The 27,390-nt window shown below is 39.9% G+C and overlaps 1 protein-coding gene across 5 annotated transcripts in view; it reads left to right on the top strand.

Annotated features, from left to right (window-relative positions):
- Window positions 1–27,390, top strand: part of rptor (regulatory associated protein of MTOR, complex 1) — a 219,666-nt gene that overhangs the window by 86,576 nt on the left and 105,700 nt on the right. For all 5 annotated transcript variants that reach the window (XM_034130268.1, XM_034130259.1, XM_034130240.1 and 2 more), the window contains exon 8: window positions 18,559–18,618. In XM_034130268.1, the coding sequence (XP_033986159.1) occupies window positions 18,559–18,618 (60 nt within the window). The remainder of the gene's footprint in view (window positions 1–18,558; window positions 18,619–27,390) is intronic.

Here is a 27,390-nt window from a genome sequence, read left to right as displayed (position 1 = left end):
TTCCATCCGTGCGCAGTCTGCTTCTGTCACTCTGCACCAACACCCCCAGCCCCACATGCTGAACCCTGCCAGGCTGGTTCACATGCACATTCCTGCTGTTAATGCAGTCTATAATGAGCAAAGCCTTTCACCATTGCTGCTCAGCTGTTACAGGCAAAATGGTGACCTCACGTACAATAGCACCTCATTATCTTTATGTACAGTGTTTGCTGTACACAGATGGAAATGCAGCAGTTGATCACATGACCACATCTTTTATTCTTTTCAATCAGTGGGCGCTCCACTGAAACAAACACTCACACAAAATAAAAAAAGTGGCTGCTTCTCTATCTTACCATTTTACCTCCTAAAGGTAGAACAAGGAAAATAAAGTCTGAAGTTAAATGGTATATGTTGCCTTAACACGAACTGTCACCCTCCGTTACTGTATGTCCTAATTTCTAAGTAACTTTTAAAATGTAAATAAGTCCCCCCCCCCCCCCCACCCCCCTTGTTTTTGGATGTAGGGTGAACCACATATCTTACATAACTGTGCATATGCCATATCTCTGTGGATGTGAAGAGAGCAACGAGTTTACATCACAAAACCCCGTCATGCATACATACTGAAGCAGAGTCTCATACCGCCACTCTGTCCTGTTCTAAAGGCTGTTTGCTGAAGTCACACCGTACTGTATATAAAGTTAGAGTTAAAGTCTTTTTCATGGCCGGATCAGCAGAATGCCTCATGCAGCTGGGCACCACTTTCTAAAGCAGACATCGCAGCTAATAATAACACGCTTTGTTATTTTAGGTTTCTCTTCAAGTTGTATACAACTCTTTTAGTAGCTTCTGTCTTTGAACTTAATAAAATATCATTGCAAACTGACAAAAATGCAGATTGCGAAATGAATCCGGGACCAGGGTAACACATATTGTTCCGTCAGGTCTCCCGAGTTTGCTGGAATCTTTTAATCTTGGGTCAGAGTTGTGAAATTGCTGATCTTTGTGCTAAAGCCTAATGTCAATTTTTGTCTTTAATTTCTTCTAAAGGATCTCAAAAAGTAGTGTCGGGAAGGTTAAAATGCTACTAATACTCCAATACTGAAGAGTGACTTTTGTGATGGATTTTACTTCCATCCCCCTTCCCCATTTTTCACGTGTTAGCCTTTGTTTATAATATATTTCTTAAACAATGTCGAGCTGATGTGAAAGATTTTTAAATTGTGAATCATCCATAATGCTCCATAGTAGGATAAACACATAAAATGTGATGCACCTGCGACTGTTGAAGCATCTCTTTGTACTGAAATGAGAACAATCAGTTGGCAGACGTAGTAATGGAAAAACCAATAATGCTTTGGATCACTACCATCCTTCAGCTTCAGTGCTCTTTGGCATTCATTCTCTAAACTCACCTGGAAGAATATATTCATCCAAATAAATATCTCCAGATAAGAGTTATGATTGTGGCATAGACTGCATTCTAACATGGCGCTTGGACTTCTTCAGGAGTAAGAGGTCAGAAAACCATGATTTTCATCAAACCATGGAATGATGAAAATCTCACTTTTTATTCAGTTATTCTTATTGGACGGCCATCTTTATATATACATTCCATCCAGCCACTGAATATCTACCTCATCAAATAATCTGCAGATTAATACAAATAATAATATCAATAATAATGATTATAATAATAATACAATTTATATATGTAGTAAGTTCTTTCATCCAACAACACATAAATACAGAATCAAATAAACTAGTAATATCTTTAGCTCGTCTGTGTGTGCATGTGAATGAGTGTATTTGTATCAGTTTTGTTTTTCTTTCTATTTTATTTTTCATTTTTATTATTCTTTACATTTTTTGTAAAAAATAAAGAAATTAAACTTTGTAACATGGTGAAATGCTTAATGTAGAGCATACAAACCCCCACTGATTGTCAGCTATAAATCACAGAATAAACAAGCAGAACGTGATAAAACATTAATAAAACCACATAAAAGCTATTCGAAAAAAAGCGTTTTTTTCAAATTATAAAATAATACTTATATGTACTCGGTTTTATACACTTTCCATACATCTGTCTACTTAATTATACCTAAAGTAATGATCAGGTAACATTTGCTGATTTCTATGTTTCATTTGAATGTCATGCTTCTAGCTGGAGGTCAGAGAATCGTGTCCTCACCACGCTGCTGTCAGACTCTTCCATGATTCACTGTCACATTTGTCTCTAGGTGACATCATCACTACAGTCTGTTGCTGTGCTCTTTCATTTGAAGAAGAAATGTTAAAATTAACAAATATTATCAGAGCTGCGTGATTTCATTAAGCCCGCGTCACACTGTCCCGAAATTGACACCAGATGGACACACGATAAAGGAAATGTTCAAATTCGGCTCTGATCATAACAACATCAGGCCATTCGTGAGGGCATCTTAAGCCATCGTATGACCGCCGGTGGAGTTTCTCAGGCTCCGGCAGCAACTTTGTGAGCGGTGGCAAAATCTTTGGCATGCCAAAAAATTGCTGAAAGACCTTGCGAAGGTTTATTTTCGTGTTGAATTCATATGTCCATTTTGCCCTTCGTAAGGCCATCGTGAGGGCATCTTGTCAAATCGTGTCATCTTCGTCTTTACTTCGTGTGATCATCGGTGCCATCGGGCATTTTTCGCCTCACGAAGACAATACGAAGGAAAGAAAAAGCTGCCCGACAGGCAACACGACTACGTGAAGCCCTCGCAATGCCGTTGTGTAGCCATCGTATTATAGTACGATGACATCGAGATGGGACCACGGTGTCGGCGAAGACAGCCAAATTTGAGAAGCTCAAGCGTTTCCCATGTGTCATGGTAACGTGGACATATAAAAGGCCATCCTCAGAGCATCTTCCTCAGTCAGTCCTGAGCAACTCTTACAGGCCCAGCACCTCCTCTTACAGGTAAACATTGTCTTATTTCACTTTGTCATTTCTTGCTATTTGTGACCTGCTCTATCGAAATCAGTAGCAGTGATGATACCTGTATTAAGCAGGTGAAACAGGAGCATGAGGACACGGTGTGCTATGTTTCCTTGCAGATCGCTTCTCTGGTTGTTTTATTGCACAACAAAATCATGTAAACATATTATGTAAATAACCCAATTTGTGTTCTGTGAAACTGAAAAGGATATTACATTGTTTTTGTTACTTTCGTTGCAGGGTGTCCGCGGGGTCTTAAAAAGTATTAAAAGTTAATCAATTTAGCGAAAATGAAGGCTATTAAAAAGTATTAAACGGCATTTTCCAAGGTATTACATTTTGTAGCTTGTTTTCAATAAGTATATAAATTGTCCAAAGAGGTTGTATTCTACAGTGTGCCTGAATGTAATCATTGCGTAGGTGTGTAGTGTGATTCTGTGTAGTTTATTTATGGCATCCCGTTGGATTTGACGTCATCTGAACAGGACATCGCACGCTCAATGCTTGAAAACGCGCGAAGGTCCGTTTACGCCGGTTGTTAACCTGTTTCACACCATCCCCCCGGTACCGGGCGGATAAACGCGTCATTTGCAGGAAACAACGTCTAAGGAATCTTAATATTGAATAAAACTATGAATGTGTTATATCCATGTAACGGGAAGAAACTCAGCTAACTGATCTTTTTAAAAAAAAAATTCAAAAAAAACCCACAATGCTAGCACTCAGCCTCTGAATTAGCCTCGATCGAAAAAACGGAACCTACAAAGGCACTTAAACTCACTCATAACTCCCTTATTACTTATCCTAGATGCACAGCCAACCACTCGTTTTTGGTGTCCTGGAGACACTGAATCTGTGTAAAAAACCTCAACACTCAGTGATAAACATTCGCGACGCTATAAACGAAAGCGTACATCATCACATGTGGAGCTAAGTAGCTAAAAAACGTAAATATGGCTTACCTTGGTCTTCAATGGCATTAAAACGATAAAAAAACGATGCTGCAGTTAATCCATAGGTTCATCCTATGTGTCTGTGCCTTCTTTGAAATTATTTCTGATAATCCATAAGCAATACAACTGCGTTTTAGTTTCCAAACTCCAGAAGGAGACATTCCTCCACTTTGCTTTCGTTTTCCACACGCGAAGCGCCCACATTTTTTCTTTACAACGTGTGTGTGCCTCCCCCTTCGATTCTATTGGCTCTAACGGTCACAAGGGTATGTCAACCAACCAAATCGACCAAGGGGGGCCAGAGATAGGTCAAATCCACCCAAATGACCCCAGAAGTGGGGTTTTTTGGCTAAATCTCTCTAAAGGCCCTGACACACCAGGCAGTCACCAGAGAACTCGCCGACATCCGACACCGACAGATCCATTGACGAGTTCTCCTGCGTATTGGCCGTGTGTCGCACTGAAATACACCGCTTTACTACAGCCGAGCACGTACGAACTGCGCATGCGTGAGTGGCAATAACTCTCCTTACCAGCAGGCGGCGGTAGTGTGTATTTGTCATTCAAAATAGGCAACAACCGGAAGACAGAGAAGAAGAACAGACTGATATACAAACAAATAGCGGGTGCCGTTCGAAACATGTTTTAGAATATAAAAATACATGCATGATGAAATGAGCACATAAAGTGCAGACATACTATAAAATCACAGTTAATAGACCTGCATCTGATGATCGCAGTGTTCTGGCGGGTGTGTAGTTTATTGAGTCAGCAATGTAATAATGGCCACTTCTTGCTAAATTTACGATGAGATGAAAAACCGGACTTGACCAAACAAATCACGGAGCTCTCAGCAGAGGACAGCCGGGGACGCTCCCGCCGATATCAGAGATGTCCCTGCTATGTGTGGAAGGTAAGAGAGGACATTTAAATCGTTTGTTTACGTCCCTCACTTCCGTTTTGCTTCTCATTTGCTAGCTGAACAGCTGATCAGAGTGGTTTCTTGGCCCGATAGCTTGTGTCCAACACCCGGCCGATTCAACATGTTGAATCGGCCGGGTGTCGATCGTGAAAGGCCAAATAAGGCGTGTCACGGCCGAGGGTTCGGGACACACCAAATTAACTTTGGGCGACAAGGAACCCGTTTTCGCCCAACAACGCAAGACGGCCGATATCGGCCTGGTGTGTAGGGGCCTTAAAAAGGTCAAATTTCACTTGTTTTGCATCAATCTTGATACAGGGTACTTATTATATGTTGTACTTTGGATTCCTAAAGCTTTTAGTCTACTAACCCATCATCCAAGGGTAGTTTTCACTATCTGTAAAAAATAATTTTTGGACGGACACTATAATTTACAGTTTTTTACTATGTAAAATCTGAATTTTCTTTAAAATAAAAAACATTTATAGTGATTCTGACACTTCTACATCCAACTCACAGGTTTATCATTACTTTGAGAACAAAGATTATTAATTTAACCCTTTTAGAAGGGAAGATATGGTCATTTGTTCTGGGAATGTCATTTTCGAGCCTGAGACCTGAAAAACAGGCTCAGAGTGGAACAGGTTAAACAACATAGTTATGAGGAAATGCAAGTTTGCGTCCAAATGGTTCGAAGATAAGGAGGAAGGACAATCAATACTGTATATAGTAAATGTGAGGTAAAGTGTGTCGCCAATGTAACCGGTTAAAACTTGAAGTGGCGATGAGGTCTTAAAATGTATGGAAAGGGTCTTAAAAGGTATTACATTTGACTTCAAGATTCCTGCATATACCCTGTGTATGTTTTAAATGTAATTTAGGTTAACTTCCTGTTTTATTTAGATGCTTTTGTTTTGAAGGCGAGTTTACGCTGTTGACAGGAAGTTGTTGTTGCTATGGAAACAACATGCCTTCGTGTGTGGTTCGGGTGCCATCGTGTGGCTTTCTGTAGGCATCGTACTTGCTTTGGCTGTTGACCAAGTTCGGGGGCCATCTTCGTGCGAAATTCACAATTCCATATTCGTGTGTCCATCTGGTGTCAATTTTGGGACAGTGTGACGCCAGCCTTAGAAATAATCTTTTAGGGTGTGTTTTCCCTTTTAAATTGAATTGGGCTGTAGGTGAGGTCAACACCACTCATGTTAAGGAAATATCTTTTAACCAGCTTAATGTCCAGTATACCACTAGCAATGAACTTTAATGTTAATTCAAACAGTTAGCTGTTTTGAAGCATGTTTCAGACGGGCCCTCTCCATCTTCACATTAGTATTATTCATGTTCAAAGGCAACACATTCATCATAATGTATTATCATTTGAAATGTTGCTATGAAACAAAAGCGGTTATGTCGGGGCTTAGGAGCCCTCTGCAATTTAATGAGCAGCCTTTATTGAACTGTAACAATGATAGATTTAGTAAGGAATAGGTTAAAATGCAAATGTTCTTTTGTTTTCTCGGTCATTATCCTGTACAGTATGCTACTACAAAAAAGACTTTACTCATACTAACCATGTATCTTTTGAAACAAAACCATTATGCTGGATTTATTATCCGCAAGAACATTGCACTGGCAATCTTTTCAATGTCAACTAGTCACTGACTGTATACACATTTTGTACCCTTGACCTTCACAGCACCAGGTTCCACTTGTTCTAAATGTGTTCACATCTCCTATTTGTTCTTGTAGATCTTCTGTTGTGCTCATTAAACAATTTTAGCTCTAATTGTAGAAACAGTCAACCAATTAGAGCTTTGTAAATTGGATTAAGAATTGGGACATCGTCTTCCTAAATCGCTAGCTAGCTGGCTAAGTATTTAGCTAGCTATTTCAGTTGTCTTTGGAAAGTACCGTATCAACAGAAATTACAGTTTTGCCATTGTAAACATTTTCAAAATGGTTTCCATACACCTGAACGCTTTACTTATTTCTACCACTACATGTATGTGTCTGTTTGACACAACATTCGCTCAATAATAAGGGTCCCCAGTAGCGTCCTCACTAGCGTCTTTTCTATGTGTTTTGGCTCACTGTATTTGTTGGCTTCAAATCCACAAAGTTGGTGCAGTTTTAATGATCTTTGAGACTAACTCTGCCATGGCTTGTCTTGTCAACACAACAAATCACATGTGATTTCTGAGAAAGAAACCGGACATCCCTTTGCACCTCTACTCAAATGTTGCCAGCCTTGACTCAGCAGTAAATTAAGCAAAGCTTCAAAGACACTAGCAGCTCTTTCAGTTACTTCTCTAAACAAACATAATATTATTTCAATCATGTTTTCATATTAGTAAGTACTAATGTAATCAAAGTAAATTTGAGTGCCTTGATACTGTGGGCACATGTTGCTGAGTGAGGCTGCTTTTACATTTTTCAGATTCGGCTGGTTTGAATACAATTAAACCGGTTTGTACTACTTTTTACTCAGAAATGGCTGCAGAAAGTTTGCTCCACAAGTAGCAACAAGTGTGGGAAAAGAGCTGTACAAGTTGTTTTAAGATACTTACCTAACTGCTATTATAGCTTTTGTGTCAGCTGGGCAAAAAAACACCCCACAACAAGATTAACATTTGATTAATGTTGGTCAATCTGAGTCTGCTCCTAAAACATAAATTATCCAAAACATCAGAAGAAATCATCAAAGATGCAACGCTTTCCATTCTCAAAGTGGGAGAGGACAGAAAAGAGAGAGGATGAAGAAGTGTATAGTGGACAACACATGATATAAGAAGAGTTTTAAGCAAAGAAGCGCTGTACTGCTGCCTAACCCCTAGATTCCACCGGGTCTGTCTGCGGCGCGTTACGGGCGCGTTACGGCTGCGCCACGGCGCTCACGGCGATCGCGGCCACTCTAGTCAATGGGTGCTATTCCACCACACGCGGCGCGTTACGGCCCAGAAGCGTCCCAGAAGCGTCCCAGAAGCGTCTCGGCGCAGGGCTCCTCTAAAATTAGGATGAATCCTATTTTTGGCGTGGCGCAGCCGTAACGTAAAGTCGGGCAGGCAGGAAGTGGAACGTTCAGAGCATATATAGCATATATATATACACACACAAACTAATTTTCCAGACCATATCCCTCCGTAGTCTTTCAAGTAGGAGGAGAAATGCCAGCGTTCTCCTCCGGTTTACAGGCACTGTGTAAATTATATATATAGAATAATTATGATGATGAATGCATTTTTTTACCACTAAAATACAGCAACACATCTTTGATTCATGTCGTTTATAACTGGAATATTACAATTATTATTAACTTTGTCTGTACAAAGTAGCCTGTCCAGGAAATATGCCCAAATCAACAAAAACTGCGAGCCGGCAGGCAAGACGCTCCGCTTCTGAAATGCTTCTGAAACGCGCCTGGTAGGGTATGACGCCGGAGGAGGCCGGACCAAAACCGCGGCGCAGCCGTGACGCGGCGCAGACGGACCCGGTGGAATCTAGGGGTTAGTCTCCTGGAGGACCTTCTCAAAAGACATCTGGATGAAACATCAACAGGAGCCAATTGACAAAAGTTCTGGGGGAAGAAGTAGATAGAAAGAGAAAAGGAAAGTAGAGAAACCTCAACACTGAACAAGTTGAGTACAGCTGTGTTTTTCTGCAAAGGAAGAACACACAAACTTTTCTAAGTCACAGATGGCTGAAAATGGTAATAAGAGATTTTGGAAAGGAAAGAGTAGTATGAATCCAAACTAACCAGCAAATATGTCAAGATGTTGTGTTGAAGAGAGAGCTGAGCCAGAATGCAAAGTTCTCGATCTACCGGCCCATCTTTATTCCTACCCCTAACTACGATCATGAAGGATGGATCATGAACGAAGGAACAAGATCGCGGGTACAAGCGGACAAAATGGGTTTCCTTAGGGATAAGGTTAGAAGTTCAGTCATCCGGGACTTGGAGCGGCTGCTTCTTCGTATAGAAATGAGCGAGTTCAGTTGGTTTGGGCACCTAGTAAGGTGGCCACCTAATAAGGTGGCCTCCTTAGCGGACGTTCCAGGCACGAACAGCTGGGAGTAGACTGAGGGCAGACCCAGGACCAGGTGGAGAGATTATATCTTCACGCGGGCCTGGGAGTGCCCCAGTCAGAGCTGGTTGATGTGGGAAAGGGTAGTTTGGGGCCTTCTGCGTGTCTGCTTCCTCCACGACCCAACTCCGTATAAGCAGTTGAAGATGGATGGATCGGTTAAGCGGTGTAATGACAGCAAATAGTCGTTTGCTCATATTTATAATTTAGATAATTGAATAGAACATACTCACTGTGATCTATGTCATGGATATGGTATGAGAGATTAAATTCAAGATTACCCAGCATTCCCTCCAGCCCAGGACTGACAGAGACGGTGGCTGGGGATAGGAAGGCAGATTGAAGGAGTAATGAGCTGTAGGAGAGAGCCGGCTCAGCAGGGAGCGGAGGAAACACTCTGCTCCTCCACCCACCCTTGTAGCTGTAGTAGTTTCCTCACACGAGATCTACTTAATTTTCCTCCTCAAAGTTTAATTTGTACATGCCAGCCCTCACCCTCTCCTTTCACATTCGCTCCTGCTTCTTCACCGGTCCAATTAAAGTTTTCTGTTAGTGAAAAGCCCCCAATTTCCTCTTCATCTCTGAACTCCAACCCTCCAGTACCTCTTCTGTGCCCGTGTTCTATTATTCCAGGAGTGTTGAGTTCACCAGCCGTAGTTCTTGATGGTGGTGTTGGTTGGGACAATATTAGAATTTGACAAATATCCTGGCAGAGGTAACAACATACTTTGAGCAAATGCGCATCAATAACATAATAAGCCTTATTGTGCATTCACACCGGACACAATGCGATTTTTTGGCTGATCTCAATTAGATGTAAAGTCAATGTAAAGACGCGGATAGACGCAAATTAGCTCCAGTGGCGAGAGTTCAATTCACGTGACGTGTTCTGGCGGAAGCCAATCAGCGTTGGGATTCCCTCTGACGTCATGTCGTTGTTCAGTTGTGAAAATGGAATAAATTGCGGTCACTGTTTTGGGGTTCTGGCTATGTCGTATATATCTACCGGAATTGGATTGGAAGAAGATACGCCTGGATAAGGCGATGAGATTCACCAAACTGTGTATGGCGCTGGATGACATTGTGAACCCAGATCGACGGCGTTTGCTGCTACGTTTGTAGGACATCCACAAAAGGTACTAAGCAGCAATAGTTTTCTTTCATAATTAAGAGCAGAAAGAAGCAAAACTATTTAGTTTGGACGCGTAAACAACATCAACGGCGCTTCAACAGCGCTTCAACAGTGAGGTGCAGTGCGTCAACGGCGTGTCTGTTTTGATGCGATAAAAACAACTGCAAGCCGCAGTGACACTTGCGCGATTAGAGGGATCCGGTGTAAACGCACCATTATTATGTAAATAAATCATTTTCAATTTCACACTGGCAGTAAATGTGTTAAAATTGGCATCAAAACTTGATACTTATACGGTTACAGCAGGAAGTCTGTAAAACGGTCTGCATTAATCCATAAATGAATATGAATGATTCTTACGGTAAGAGTTCTCCACAGCTGCTTTACACTGTCAGAACAGCTTCTCCTTCACTTCATTAAATCCCTGCAGCCAGCTGAAGGCGGCCTCCAATTTAAGAAGCGACCATAGACCCATAGAATTCTGCAGAGTTGCGGAGAAGCCTAAAGTAGGCGGTGTCAGAGTCGTAACTCCCGCCTGCTCCAGCCTGATCCAAATAAGGGCAAAGAGGCGGAACCGAGGCGGGACCTCCTGCCACCGAGCTGGAAGTTCCAGAGCTAGCTGAGGCTACCAAGCTAAGCTAACATGCTCAGCAGTGCTGCTCTGTGATGCTAGCCGGCTAACCTACATCTGTTGCTCCCGGTCTGCATATTTTACGTTGCTTAAGGTAAGCAACGTAATAATCAATAATAATCTAAGGTATTGAGTTTTTGGGATAATACTTGCACTTAAAATGCCTTCAGGTTTCTAAAATATATAATATGTGGTAAATTCAACAGTGGATCCAGCAAAGATTCAAATATTTGCATGATTAGTTAGTTAGTTAGTTATTGATTTTTTGCTGTTACTTAATTATACTTTTAATAAATTAAAGTCAAGCTTAGTTACATGTGATGGTAGCTAGTTATTGCTCTTACCTGTGTGCCTCCTCCACAACCAGACTCTATTAAAACTCTTAAGTACCAGTTCTATCTACTTTACTTTAAACAATTAAAAAGACAAAATAAACTAAATGTATTGAAATAACAATCTTCATTTTAGGTGCCTTTTCTTCTTTTAAATTAAACTTTCAAACGTGAGATATTGAAATACAGTAATAGTATTGTTTATTTAAAAAAAACTAAGCCGCTCCTTACGGTTAACTTCATGTTTCTTATTGTCTAAAGCATTTATTACACACATTTTCCCCTCTCATATTCACAGTATGGATCAATTGAGACAGTGTGGTGTCCAGAGAGCGGCAGAGACTTTGGGAGAAACCTCAGTGTGACGGATGTCCTGTCTGTGGGTTTGGCTGGAGAGGACTGAGGTGGAGAGGTCTTTCTCTGGGAGGAGGACCAGGCCTGATGAAGAAACCAACAAATCTGTGAGCCCATACTGGGCACAGCTGTCACAAACAAATGATGGTCCTGTTTGACTACACACTATTCAGTGTGCAGATCTTTGTGTTCACAATAAAAGAGTAGTTTCTTAGTGAATGTCTTGTATTGGTCTTTAATCTCATATCAGCTTTTCATTTTCTTCTTGCCCCGCGGAGAAAACGGTGAGGCAGTTGTGTCCTTCAGGTATGTCCTTTCCTAACAGAAATGACAAGAAACATAAAACATATGACATTATTTCAGAGCAAGTGTGTTATTTATGAAAGAGGTGCGTTAGAAGACTGTATAAATAAATAATAAATGATTTGAATGTGTTTTTGAAATTCATCACTTTGTACTACAAAGATAATCAGATTATGAATGAATAGTCTGCAGTTAATCAACATAAAAATATATGTTATTATTAAAATAATATTCAACTATTATCAGAACTTAGTGCAACTGTAGTGTCATGCTGTTCGGTTGTCTCACTGCAAGAGTCACTTTTACCACGTTTTTACAGACATATGTAGAGACAAATGGTAGTAATTTTCACAAAGTAAAATAATAATTGCCTTAAATTACACACATTGAAATGTGAAAGCTGACAAAAGAATCATGTTGCTTGGTCAAATCTAAATGTAACTTTTTGCAAGGAAGGAACAGTCAACTTCCCTGATGTGTCAGTATTTAGTCATGTTTAATGGCATGTATATCAGTGTATTATATTTGTTACTTTAACTATTTAAACCAGAACGTTTTATCGATTCTTTGTACAGTATGAAAGGGGTCTTTGTACCTTTGAGTCCATGCTGAAGTTCACTGATGTTAGGAATAGGTCTGTCTCTCGTGGTCTGCATCACCTGGAAACTTTAAACAAACAGATCGTAAAGTAACAATGTGTTGCTCACAGACTTTTTTACATGCAAACGTCATGTCCTAATCTTTTTGATTATCCTTAAAAAAAAGTGCTGGATATCACAGCCCTTACTGTACCTTATCAGTTGGATTGTGTATTGTTGTCTAGTTGGGGTCCTTTTTATTTTACTGTTACTTTGGAATAGTTTTTCATGAGACAGTCAAATTAAATATGTCCTATGCCATATTCACATTCATTTGTAACACACACGTAAGGTTAAAAGACAAACATCTTTAACAAATGTAATGCAATGAATAAGCTTAATTGTCACAGAAGCACACATAACGTCATATCTAATATTTAAACAAATCATTTCCTTGTCCCTAAGCATTGACTACGCTATTTTTCGTCGTTAAATGCAGGCATTAAGTTACATGTTCATGTTCTGCTGCCACAATCAGTCGGTTTCTCCAGTGTAAGGATAATAAAATGCTTAGTAAGTATTGGTAATAATATTAATAAAAACAACAACGTTTCGGTTCATTCGTTTATTATGATGGTAACGTTAAAGGTGGGGTAGGTAAGTTTGAGAAACCGGCTTGAGATACACTTTTTGTTATATTCCATGGAATGCTCTTAACATCCATAAAAAAATCCATGAAAAAATGTCATCTGTGGAAGCCGTAGTACTGTAAAAAGTACGACCAATCATTTTAGCCGGCCCGGCTAAAATAACTGGATGGCCTACCTGCCTGTCAGCCTTCCATCTGTGCACAAACTTATCTCGTGCCCTCATTGGTCATGTGCGCGTTCGTGTGTGTTGGAGGAGGGGCTCTGTAAAGAAGTAGCAGATTTCTTCCGGCTGTGTATTTTCAAATTCTAGCGCACTCGAGCTGGTTTCTCCAAAATTACCTACCCCACCTTTAACCAGTAAGCTTCAATAATCAACTCCAGCTCAACAAACCATATTGCAAAATCTACGTTAACGTTATTTCTGGAACCATCTGGAAATGTGAGATTCATATTTTTAAGATACACAGATCTTATAGTGAGGTTAATCTCATATACAGTACGCTGGTCTTCAACACTACTGTGACGTTAGCTGTCTGCATCGTCGAGCATAGCGAATTTAAATCAACAATATCAATGCATACAGTTAACTAGCAAACTAACTAATGTACGAGGATGACCTTATTATACCAACCTCACACAGAAGCCGTTTGTTCTACAGTATAATCCTTCTTAATGTTTTACACTTCTCTAATATGTTTTAACTTGTATGCTATGGATAGCATCGTTAACACAGATGTAGCTTAGCTGAATAAAAACACCAGTGAGAAATAAAGTGCTTGAATTTCACTTACCGAAGAAACTGCATTCAGGGACGTTCTGTTTTAACCGCAGAGCCATAAGATAAGTCCGATTATTTAAATGAAGAATACTCCACCAGGCACCAACACAACAAACACGGTGGAACATGGCTAACAGGTGTGCAGGTGTGCGTCATATGCGAGGCCCCGCCTTAAATGGAGCGCGATTTCCGCCAAAGATTTGGAAATTGGTCCGTGCGGAAAGCATTGTGGGAATTTTAAGACCGCGGAGGATACACATGTGCAGCCTCGAAATTTCTCGCTACGAAGGACGCCGGGCTCGGTAGAATTTTGCGTTATAAAACAATTCACTCACCAATTCATAATCATGAAGGTGGAATCTAACTATCCCGAATAATTTGTATTGCATCCAGGGGTGGAAACATGTTTATTTCTGCTGTAAAGTTGGGCATTTTAACATGGGGGTCTATGGAAATTGATCCTTTCTGCAGTCATCGCCTATCGGCCAATAGATGAACTGCAGTTTGTGGCACTTCCTTATTGGCCTCCCGGCTCTGCCCCAGAGTTTGCCGCTTGGAAGCGACGCACCAGAGTGCATTGTCATTACACAAAGCTGTTTACCTCATTAAATCAAGCTGCTACAAAGTAACCACACACACTTTTCCACGCAGCACACTGGTCTGTTATAACTCTCTAGTCCGCCTGTTTGTGTCGCAGACATCGGACTATTGGAGCTCATTATCCTGTGTCACTGCCTCCTCTCAAACAGTTTCATTTTTTTATTCTTACCTTGCATAATAAAACCAACACTGTGGTGTCACAATTTCCAATACTATTTGTTTTATGAAACATACATAATAAAGTACAATTTAAACAAAAATGTCATCAAAATGTAGTGTTTAGCTCCCTTTAGTCTATTTCGGCAAAACTGCATCAGAAAAACATAGATTTTAACGTAAAACTGCTTTAATCAGTGTTTCTATCACCAGGTCCATTGGTATTCAACTTAGCGAATATTTTGGCTTATCCTAAAATTTGATTCAATGTTTGGATCTTAAGGTACGTGGGAAACAACCTGAGCAAACGGTAGTTTACAGGCTCGCCCCCCCCCGCCCCTGTTGACCACAGTGAAAATACCGATTTTAGGCGTAACAACTACTTTATTCTATGTTTTCACCAGTTTAATTCACCCAGTTCTATTGTTTTGAGATTACAAGACTGATTAATTGACCTCTGATAAAAAAACACCTGTGAATCTGGCTGCAATGACAAATATTCATCCACTGATCCTCCACAAAATTCCACTAAGCTCCATCTTTTTGTTGTTCATTTTGAGAGCCCCCTACTGCAAAAAAAACACATAGTGTGTTTAACCACGCGTCAACAGGAAACACTAGGAAGCATCAGAAATGAATTTTTGTTTGTTTCAGTGTCCTATATATTTACAATATAAAGTAGTGACATGTTTTTCCTTTTAGATGGTGTAAATGCACCTATTATTAGCAATTCATAGCTGGAACGCAACATCCGGCTGAAGTGCATTTGGCAGATAATTGACTGAGACCATGTGAGGACACTTGTCTGCGCTAGCCTCGATAAAAAGCTCTTTCCATCAACCTCACCGTTCATTCATGTCATTCAGCTTCACAGTGACGTATGGTCTAGTTTTAGCTTGTGGAGTACAGTTTCTCCACCTGCTTGTAATAAAGATGTACTCTCACGCAGTGGTAATGCTAATTCACACATCTACATCTCTGTCTAAAGTCATCAAAGCGACATCGTTGATTGATGCCAATTTTAACACCATTGGCAAATTCTAAAAGCAGTATACATTTTATTTCCTTTTTTAATCTTTGTCTCATTAAGACTAAGAGGTAAGCATATCCACTTGATGCCGTTGATACATAGTTTGGCATTTTATTTTAATGCCCAGAGGGAAACTTTTTTAAGTATGATTATTAGCACTCATCGTCATTACAATTCAGTTTTGGTCAAACATGACTTTTCCTGAGACAGTAACATCAGATATGTGACCAAATTCTCCTCTCTCCTCCTTCTCTTTCCTTTCGTCCCGCTCCCCTCTCCTCTCCTCCACGCCTGAGGGCCTTCACATCTCCCAGCTCAGGGGTTGTGGTGAAACACGCTCCAGCTGATGCAACCTCCCGCTCGCTCTGTGCTCTGTTTACTTCGGACCGTCTGTCGGCTTCTGCCAGACTCCATGTTTAGTTAATCATCCCTGTTCGTGTTGGGGAATTCACCGTATCCCTTGTGCAGCCCACAGACAGAAAAGCAAACAATATACTTATACCGGTATTTAAATGGAATTCACTAGTAAACAACTTGGATTATGTTGCATTGGGAAAACGATGATGTAGCCGTGTCCCTGACAAATCTACTAATGCAGAGTCTATGCATCGTCGGTTTTGTTAAAAATAATTCTCATCATTAAGACAAATTGTCCAGATAACACACTTACTCCTGCCTGTTTCTTGAGTGTCGGGCACACTCAGGCCTGTGCTGCTCTTTTTAAAAAGTAGGTTAGTCACTGTGGTGCCGTGGGATCTCATTATTCTCCAGCATCAGGACGAACCTTTGCATGTGAGAGCCATGCTTTACGTCAGAGTGGATCACTTGCTGGATACAAATTCCCAATCCATGCATTTTTGGAACTTAAATTGTCCTCCAAGCCTGATGGTAGCTTCAATCATTGGTGGATCAAACTTATTCACTATTACAGTACTTATTACACTGATCATCTTAATTTTATTGACTTATGTGAGGGTGTCACTTTATTATTTATTTTTCTAAGTTAATGTTATCCTTCTTCATTTATTGAATAATTTCAATACTTTCATGATTAATTCCTGGGCCTATATCATGCTTTAATTGGTTTCAAAGTTTGTCAATGAATAAAAAGTTGTTGTTTACTATTTCTTCCAGAAATTAAATAAGCAACTATAAAATATATTAACTGTGTAAAAATCAATTTTAAGAAGTTAGGGGTTAAACAAGACGTGGCGGTTTAAGAAACTATTGGAATCTTGTTGGTTGAAGTGCTGATGTCAGTTGATTTGAGTTTTGCTTTAGAACAACGAACACAAAAAGCAAACATTTATAAAAATGTTAGTTACATTTTCAGACAGCTCTCTCAAGTTGAAGTAACGTAAGGTATTTGCGTCAGAAATTCCTGCACTGTCTGTCTTAAGATGCATATTCTGGATACCTTTACCACTGAAGAGCCATCTTGGCTCCGTAACACGGGTTAATTGGGTACTCAGTAATGTTTTCGTACCGTGAACAAACTTTGCTAGTTAGCTAGCTAACAGGGTCGATTTTAACTTCCGATGAGGGCACAGCTGTTTGAGATGACACTGTACGGTAGGGGTGTTGAAAATAATCGTTTCTACGATGCATTGCGATGCGGACGTGGACGATTCGGTATCGATGCAGTGACGGAAGATAATCGATTATAGCGTAGTAACGTTGCTTCCTGATTTTCCGGCCGCGGCTTTACTATAACGTTTTTTTTTCTGTCACTTTAATATCAATTCGGTCGGTGACGCAGAGATCAGGGAACAGACGTGACAGCGGCACAGCAACACCAAACACGGAGCAGCCTGCTTTATCCACCAACACAAGAACACCAGTCCAGAACCAACAGCAGATGGACCCGCTCTGAATCACTCCGTGTCGCTGCGGCTCAGAGACACAAGGATTTATGTTTTTCAAAAATAATCGCGTTACAATCATGTCAGGTTTTTGGTGGATTTAATTAAGTCTTGGATTGCAGAGTATGAATGTCCTCTAGCAATTTTCAGACGATATATACGTTTGTGAAGGCAGGAGGAAAAAGCTTCCGCGATCACGTCTCCTCTCCGTTCCTCCAAACCCCGCCCCCTCCCTGAAAATAATGAGTGACCCGATAGAAACTTTATTATTCACTTAATCACTGATTGAGATATAATGAAGCTAACTTAATCTCATACATTCATGGGATTTATGTAACAGTAAGACAGAGAATGTAAGTGTGCACCCACATGCACTATTTTTGTTTGTATATGCTATTGTAAATACTCCTGTTGTCTGCTGTGTTCAGACTCAAGTCCTGTGTGTGATGCCACATTCAGGACATTCAGTGTCCTTTTTTTAACAGAAGCCCGTTGCTAGAAGCTGCAGCTAGACTGCAGAAGTATTTGTTTTTTGTTTTTGAGGATGGAACAACTTCACACACAGATATAGGGAGGCTAGACCTATACAATTGATTTATTTTGGTTTATAAATTAATGTCAAGACATTTATGTTATTGATTTCTGAAGCACTTTCTAAATAATAAAAAGAGAGTTCATATGTATTTACTGGATGTATTCATTGATGAAAAATAAGCCATGTGCAGTAATATAGAAAATTGAGGATGCAACGCATTGGTATGAATCGTGATGCATCGGGATATCGAATTGAATCGAATCGTTGACAGGATAATCGTAATCGAATCGTGAGACCAGTGAAGATGCACAGCCCTAATGTACGGCCCAACACATACACTGCTTTATTGTTCTCCGTGTAGGACATGGAAGGACTAAAGGAAGTATCCCAATGGAGACACAGCACTGCTCTCCTCTAGCTGTGTGATGAGTTTAGGCGTCCTGCTGTGACTTACAGCCACCCACAGTAAACAATAACCCCCGCAGCAGTCGTCTCAGAAATATGACTCTGCCGGCCGCCTCACCTTTAACTGCAACTCAGCCAAAACACAAAGTGCCCAGTGGTTGTAATCTTTGAGGCTCTAATTTTTCATTTAAAGGTTTTAATAGTTGATAGTCCCTCTCGTGCATTGTAAAGCGCGTACGGTAGAGGCCCAAAGTTCTAATGCTTTTTCTCCAACTCTTAACACCAGCTTTCCATGTCTGTTTTCCCCCCAGGTTTTGTATGCAGAAGAGTGCCAAGTTGGTGCCAGGGGTGACGTTAGACCTCATCGAAAAGTAAGTGGCACTCCACCGTCATCCTTAATAAATAAAGTAAGTCTCTTCCTGTTACTGTCTCCCGCTCTCAGGAGGGTACAGTGAAGAGAGATCATTATCTTGTTTTCCTTTCTGTCTGTCTCCCTCCTTCTTTTTGTCAGGCCTCTCTCTGCTGTTTTCCATCCTTGAGTTATATTTCTCTGCCTTTGTTTCCCCCTCACAGCCACTAGTTTGGCAGATTTAGAGGTTTAAATGTCTTCAGTAAACCTCGGGGTGTCGAGGGCTGAGCACAGAACATCTTTCGCTCTCAGGCACGAACTCTGAGTGATATCAACTCAATATTGATGTCACATCCATAGTCTCTGTAGTGTCACAGAAACATTAGGGGTACTTTTTTTTTTTTTATCTACCTTTCCGTGTGGGGGAGAGTAATTGACACCCATAAACTAAGTTGGTTGAGGAGGTTTTAGATGCAGTAAGTATTTCTAAAGCAGACTGTCATTTCTCTGTCTCATCTTTTTGGAAGGCTCCCGAGGTGTTAACTTGAAGAGTGTCTCAGCTGTGTCATGATGTTTGCTTAAAGGTGATTTTTTTTCTTAAATGTGCCACAGAAGGTTCATGCAGAGACTGTGACACTACTCGTCCCATTCCTTTGCCCTAGAACTGTGTTCATTGTGTGGTTCTTCACACTCACAATGGTACACAACTACTTTCTACCACTTTTACTTTTCTGTCCAAACTTGTGTTTTATGCGCTATACTTTCAAGAGAATAAATACAGCAGACTATAATGCATTAACCTCAAGGGCAGCACATTTTTTGAAACACACTTTTATAGCTTACTGTGCTTTATTTTTCAACTGGGGCAAATTTGTAGGTGTTTCTCTAATCATTTCTTAAATAAGAAACCTCCCCCTTTTGCTCAGTATTCACTGCATAGTAGAAGATTAGAGTCATGTGATACTCTTCAGTCAGATGCTCTGAATTTCTCTTTTTAAAACTTAAGTATTGTTTTTACTCACCAGCTAATTCCAATCAGTTTGACTTTTGCAGTCTGGTTTTAGGCATCCCTCAGGGAAATGAACAGAGTTTCAGTGGGCTTTATAGACTCAGATCAGCAACAGGTGCCAACAAGTACAAAGTAGAAGAGATGAGTGAATTCATTTCAACATATCAAAGAAATGTGACTAGGATCAATTAGCTATGTGAGTTGTCATTGTACACATTCTTCCTGATCACTGTTTTTAAACCTGTTTGGGATATTCCAGACATTACCACTACAGTATATAGGACCATTATTGAAATACCACCTTATTTTTGAAATATGCAGTTGTATTCACTTTTTTCAATTTGGAGTAATTTTGGTTTGCGTTTTTTTTAACTGCCAAATCTCCACAAACTGCATGTCATATTGTCATGAATAGAAATGAGTGTCCTCATGTGTTACACATTTCCGTTTCTGCAATAATTCAGAAACCATTTATTGAAGATGTAATATCTTCTTATTGTGATCGGGCCTATTTTAAATCTCAATAATTGGTCCAGAGTCAGTGAATCATTTGTGTGGAATTGACATGTTTACTCTCAACTTGTTTTCCACAAGATTAATGAGGATTATCCATAATGTGAACATGTTTCCTACCTCTCCAGGTCTTATTTGTTACTGTTCTTCCTTCTTTTACCTTTTTAATTATCTTTCGTATTAATCATTTACTTGCTTGCATATTTTCTTTGATTTCTCCCCCCTATTCAGTCAACTCCTTCTCCTCTTCTTTCAAAGAGCCTTTCTTTCCATTGGATAAGCATTATGCAGGAAATGCCCTAGTACTGTGCGTAAAGCTACTGCAGGATAGGAAACCACTAGAGTGAGGATGAATGCCTTTGAAGAAATAAGATATTTGTTCTGTTTATCTCTCACTGTTTTTCATTCAGACATCCCAGCCCTGACCAACATCAGTCAGTGGGATTTACATTACATAACAAGACATAACATTGAACCGCTCATTCATGCTCAACTTCTCATTTCCATTTGTCTCACTAGAATAAAGATATGATTTTGTGGAAAGACTGGAAAGGTATTTCATGACTCACTTGCTCTAATTAGATTGTTAGCACCCACCTACATCACAACTTTCTTATAATTAACTTTTAGAACTAGTTTCACACATTTTTTTCCTCGTCCAGCGTACAATACTCACTTAACAGAAATACTCAGTTTTGTTTTGGCGAGGTGTGTCGTTGTTAACCACCAATCAGGTAGTCAGCAAGTCTCTTGTTTTTCCCTACATTTGTCTGACAACTTTGACGTCAGCACTTAATTCACGAATCTCGCTGTCTCTCTTTCTTGGCGTCTTAATACTAATATCTTTATTCCCACTTGGGCTCAATGGGTTAATACACAGACGATGGGCTAGGAAGCTACCAGGGTAAAGTCAGTTGGCTATACCTTCCACATGATTTCAACATCTGTGCTGACAAACAGCTCCAACAGGTTGTGTCTATATAACCTCAGGGTTTCAGTGCATGTGTAAAAGGGGCTCAATTTATGTCAGAGCCTGGGGAAAGCATTACTTACATTGAATGGAAACATCAGATGTCCTAGTTTAACAATGGTTCTGGAGTCAAAATGAAACTCTAAATGATTTCTGTCAGGAAATGCCAACTTTGATCTGTATTCAAAGCTACAGACATAACCAATCATATGTCAGGCTTGAATGAAGACTGCTTTAAACCAACACTTGCTTTCTTAAGATCCTGTGCTCTGCTCTTCTTGTTAGCTGTCTGCTTTAGACATTTATATACTGTATATCACCAGTAAGGTCAAGAGGAAGGGTTGTGCTGCAGAAAGTGCTGACCCATCCTGCATTACGCTCTGTGCTCCACGGTGATTGGATTTGAGAGGCTTTTGATTCCTAACAATATTGAATAAAAAGTTTAATTCACAAGAGACATGACTTTGATATGAAGTACAAGCATTTATATAAATAGTGAGGTTTCATATGAGATCCAAAAACTAACAACATGTGAGATAGGAGATGTCAAAAATAAGTTTAAATAAATATGAGATCTAATTAACTTAAAGGTATAGTGCTTAGGTATTCCCTTTCCTGTAGTGTGTTAAATCGGTTTTTGTACATAAATGTTCTGCAAAGGTGAAAAAGAGCATTACACAGTACGTCCTCTTTAAATGCCTCAATTGTTGAGAGAATAAGGCTTTCCTTCTGGCCCTGAATATGACTGAAGAAGCTGCTTCTGTTTTAATCAGTGAGGCTTGATGCTTAAGTTGCGGTTTTTGTTCATAGCATGTTGTCCTGAGGGCTAAATACTGACTCAGCTAAGGTCCCTCAGAGTTAAATAATGGATGGTCTCAGAGCTCATAAAATAAAAATGGAACCAAAGCCATTTTCCATCTCACCTCTCTGCCCTATGAAGCTGAGTCATGATGCTAACTAAGTCAAACATTTTTCATGGGATGCTTCATCAAAGCATGAAATCTCACAGAAGCAGCAGGTAGACCAGAGATGTAGGCATTAGGGCTAGACTAATGAATTGTTTTCCTACAATTAATCAAAGACCACATGTACAGCATGAAAATCAACAGCTTTATAAGCTTAACAAATATTGATGATGTCAATGTTCGCAGTTAGATTTGCTTTTGTGAAAACACAATATAAATGACTGCGACTTTAAGTATAACTTCAACAAATTAACAGATAATCCAGAATATTTCCAGTTGTGACAGATATTGAGAAATCTACACTTGCAAACATGTGAATATAAAACACAATATTAACTGTGCAATTTTCACCTTTTGAACCTTGTTTTTTTCCGTGGACATCGGGTCACTTAAATCTCCCAAACTCAAGTAGATATAGACAAGTTTGACTAAAAGTACAGTGTACAAGACTGGGTGTACATTTACTTTTATTTATTTATTGCACATAAAAAAGAAAGCAATAAAAACATGTTTATGTCTCTCCATGCTTTAATGTTCAAAAAGCTCTTTATTTTTCTCATACTGCCTGTGCTGCAGCACCTCTTTTCACCCTCTGTCTGAAACCAGAGCCCAGTCTGCTCTGATTGGTTAGCTGGCCGACTCTGTTGTGACCAATTAAAGATGTGTCCGAAATGTACCTTAGCCTATCAAGTACAAGGTGTAGGAGCGCCAGCCAATAGAAGCGCGAGTTTTGCATAGTGGGGAATTTTAGCCTTTGCTGACCATTTACATGCACACAAACCTAAATAACACACTACAGGAAAGGGAAAACTCCAAAAAGCATATTAAGGCCTAGGGCTTAACATTTTAAGACTAAATCTTTGATAGATTTTGACTTCTCGGATGACTGTGGTATCCTAGCAACAAAACAATTATAAGACTGTTGCTTTTCTTTTGAGAGATGTAGTATGGATGGTTATTCTTCGGCCTCAAAAATGTGTGTGGGGTCTCGCATTATACCCAAAGCAGCATTTTTTCCTTCGTCCTTATCTGGCTCTGTCCAAATTGCACTGGTGGGCATGAGCACGACCAAACAGCCAATGGGCATCTCACTAACTGACCACTCATATTCACACCTTTAAAGGTCAAACACAGTTGGAAAGCGCCTATCAAACACTCATCGGCCTGGAAATAATACAAACCTTTGTTGCGTAATGCATTCAAAATAATGTCAGCTTTGAGAAGTTGTGCGCTGTTGATTTGAATTTCATTCTCTCCTCCATCTGTGAACCCTTCTGTCTCTGCTTCCCACATACATCCAACACACATTCTGGCTGTATCACAAAAGCCGTTAGATAAGAGAGTCACGACGTCCCTTGTGGACTTTACCTGCTTTACAATACGCTCAGATCTCTCTCAATCTGCAGCAGATCTCACTTCTTGCCTCACATTCAATTGCAGTCTTTTTCACACACACACACACACACACACACACACACACACACACACACACACACACACACACACACACACACACACACACACACACACACACACACACACACACACACACACACACACACACACACACACACACACACACACACACACACACACACACACACACTCTCTCTCTCTTGGGTTTCTCTTGGCTTGATCCCTATTCACAGCCTCCCTCTGAGTCTTTCACAGTGAGTACCGACCCCCCAAGTGGGCAAGCCAGACCCCTTGGTGTCTGACATCGTGTGAAGTCGAGCTCTGCTCAACTCACTGGGAGGGCTCTGGAGTTAGTCTCCATTATTGAGGGAATCATTTCAGTTTGATGGCACCTCGGCAGTTACTTCATGGCCCCGCTCCACAGAGAAAAAGAGAAAAAGAGACGGCTTTACAGCGCCAACACTCGAGGTGGTCAACCTTTGGCATTTTGCTCGGTATAAGAGCAACAGTTAATCCCTTTTAAAACAGGACTCTGTGACCATGTATACATCTTGTATCAAGACTAATTGTTTATTGATCCAGACGAGGTAGCGCTATAAAGCACCTTTTAATATTTCTGCCTTGTCAGTATCCATGCTATCAAACATTACACAGCACAAAGGCAAAAGAGGTGCCCCATCAGTAGTTACCATAGAACCAGCTTTGTGAGGCTTTTCATCACATATAATCCAAAGATTTACAGCAGTTCTGTTGAGGCTCATAACTCTATGGATAGATTGCATGAATCTTTTTATTATTTTTTTTACGCAGTGCTAATCTCATTCTGAACACTTCTAATAAAGGTATGATTTGGTCTTTTCGATTAACGCCAACATTGTTTTAGAGAGTTCATGAACAAGAGTATCAAGTGTGATTTTTACTGTAGTGTCTCAGCAACTGCAACTGTAGCATCGGTTACATGGTAAATGACAAAGATGATTTTACTGCCTTACAAAAGACGAACGCAGGAACTACAAAATGTTTAGTTTAGCCTACAAACCCATGTGCAATGATGAACTACTCTAATGAACGAGTATAGGATTTTTTACATTTCAATTTATGATTTAAAGGTAACTTCCCCAAAGCAAATCATTTAAGACAGCAACTACTGGTACTTGGCTAAGCTAGGCTTGTTGTTAGCGTCTAGCCTAACTTAACTGCTCTTACTTTTCCCCCCATAACGATATTATTAGCTTATGTTTATATTGTAATTAAAGTTTCTGAGTTTGAAAACACAAATCTACAAATATAATTTAAGAAAGATTTGGAAAAAGGTTGGTAAACTAGATTTGACCAGTTCTCTTTATCTAGTTAGTATGGAGTCTGGTTTGTCTCTTTCTTTCGAATGAGTTTTTTGGAAGTTCTATGGTATGATTATTTTGTAACTGGTAAAACAGAAAGTCAGATTTTGGTCTTAATTCAATTTTGACCAAAGAAATGTGTTTGCTCTAGTCTAGACAATATAGCCTAGCACTTTTCTAATGAGTATAACAAAAAAATACTATTAATATGTATCATTGTAAATATGAATAACACAGGATGACAGAGCCCAACTAAAATGGGTGAAACAAGATATTATTACAAATGGAAAATATGACACAAGCATTGACTCATTCATCTATCACCAGTATCTATCTGTCATTTTACCAATATGCGTCCTTTTCCCTCATCTGATATGAACTGCTGAGTGTTCATCCTTAGTGCTGACTTGCCAGACGCCTTTGGCAAGCACTCAAAGAGCTCAGGAGCTGGCCCTCATGCTTACTGTATACAGGAGGCTGGTTCCTGCCAGGAGCCTCACGACCATTTGTCACTTAGAGGTGGAAATGGGAGGTTTAGGGCAGGGAAAGGTCAGACTGTAGTTAGAAGTCATTTACAGGGCTGCTGGTGGACTTTACATGCCAGCTGACAGACTTTGGTGCTGATAATATGCTGTAGAAGTCAAAATAAGTGCTTATTGATTAGCAAGATGTGTACTACGACTATATAATAAAGTGTCAGTCTTTTTAAAGATAATGATATAACCATTTTTTTGGCTTCTATCTCAAGACAAGTTCTTGGCACTGCTCCAGTGCACAAACTAATGAACATCAAACCCCAGTGGAGACCAAAAGTTTGGTAGTGTGACACTGGGTGATGACATTTCTGGGGTGGTGAGGGGATTGGAAGAAATAACTTAAGCATAAATTGACTTTTCTTTCAAATGTCTTTTGAACTTATTTAGGGTTGTTCTAGAGAACCTGTTAAACCATGACTGCTGGCACGCTTCATTTTGAGTTGAAGAAGTTAAAAGAGGAAGTGAGCGCACTGTGATATACTGCACAGACCAGGTCAATTCCTTACAATGCTGATCACAAAGTCTTGGAGTCTACTGTAGTCTCTTAGATACACAAACACATCATTGTCTGTGCGTAGCATTGTTGGCTATATTACAGAAAGGGCTTTTAAACACTTTCTGTCTCTAGTTTCCATTCTTACCTTCATAGAGAGCTGCAGGGATAAGTGCTCAAATCGGAAAATGAGTAGGCGGTTTACCATTTAAGGTTCCCTTGCCTCGAAGTCAACAGTATTTGGTTAAATGCTTACAATAAGATCTGTGGTTAACACAAGCTTAAGATATTGTCAAATGTTTTTTTCCACGACACAAAATACAACAGTTGTGAATAATGTTTTGAATAAAGTGCCCGCTGCAAACTGGTGCATAAATGAGACCACCAAACGTCATCTCCCCAAACTTTAGCCGCCTTTAGCTTAGCGGTAGTCATGTGCAGCCATGCAGCAGTGATGAGTTCCCTTATAGCCTAATGTTAGCCTTTTTTACATTGACACTCCAAAAATCAGAAGTGGGATTATTTGTTTGCTGAATACGTGTAAATATCATAAATATGTTTGCCAAAGATCTTGTTTGCTGCAATATTCTGAAATCCAATTGAACAATCCCATTGCTTTTTGTTGACGTGGCCCTTGCTAAGCTAACCTCAAAATAGGCCCACAAATATACATCATCACTGCACCACTCTATTTGTTCATTCATTTTAAATCATATCCTCCATTTTCAATACAAGACAGGAATGACTCACTTACTCACATTAACTGTAACATGTGTGAGCAAGCTTGACTTCCTGTCTTCTCTCACGGCTTTACGTTCATTATCAGGTAGAATCCCCGGTACAATAAAGGTCATTTTCTCGGCTTTGCTACAGTGATTACTTTGGCATCATCTTGGTCTCTGTTTGAAAGTCATTTCCCTGCTCTCATTTCCAGGGCGTCCCATCCTCAAGTTACGGAATAACTCAAATATGTTTTTTTAAATACCCGACTTTGCGCCGGTGGTTTCTGTTAAAATAGATGAATTATAACTGGGTTTACACAGTTCATGTCTCTAACACACAGTTGTCTTTATACTGTATCCTAAAATATAGTAAAATCGCATTTAATACAATACTATTCTAGCCAATGATCAGTAAAGTCAGTCTACACATCTCACAGGCTTGGGGTGGTGATAATAACTAAAATAAACCAAACTAAATTGACATATTAAATGTATGCAGACAGCATAGCCCTACAACAGGTCCATATTTAAAAACGGAAAGCAATTATTAATAATATTACCCCTTGATTTGCCCCTGCTAACAAGAAATAGTCCGTTCCACTGCGTACCAACGGCTGGAACTGTGGCGACAGCACCAAACTTGAAATTGAAGGCAGAACAGATTGCGGTTTTCTGTAACTGTGCAAGTCTGTTCACATTTTCTTTTCCATTAACCGGTCTTTAAACTCTGTCAGAGCCCATACCTTCTTCCCTTTACAGTTTACTTCCTGTCTGTCTTGTTCTGCTGATCTCTGTGTCTTCAACCTCTTTACTTCTCTTGCGCTGTTTCC

Source organism: Trematomus bernacchii, unplaced genomic scaffold, assembly GCF_902827165.1.
Source record: "Trematomus bernacchii unplaced genomic scaffold, fTreBer1.1, whole genome shotgun sequence".
Classification (NCBI taxonomy): domain Eukaryota; kingdom Metazoa; phylum Chordata; class Actinopteri; order Perciformes; family Nototheniidae; genus Trematomus; species Trematomus bernacchii.
The sequence above is the reverse complement of the archived record's forward strand: the minus strand, read 5'-3'. Positions and strand labels throughout refer to the sequence as shown.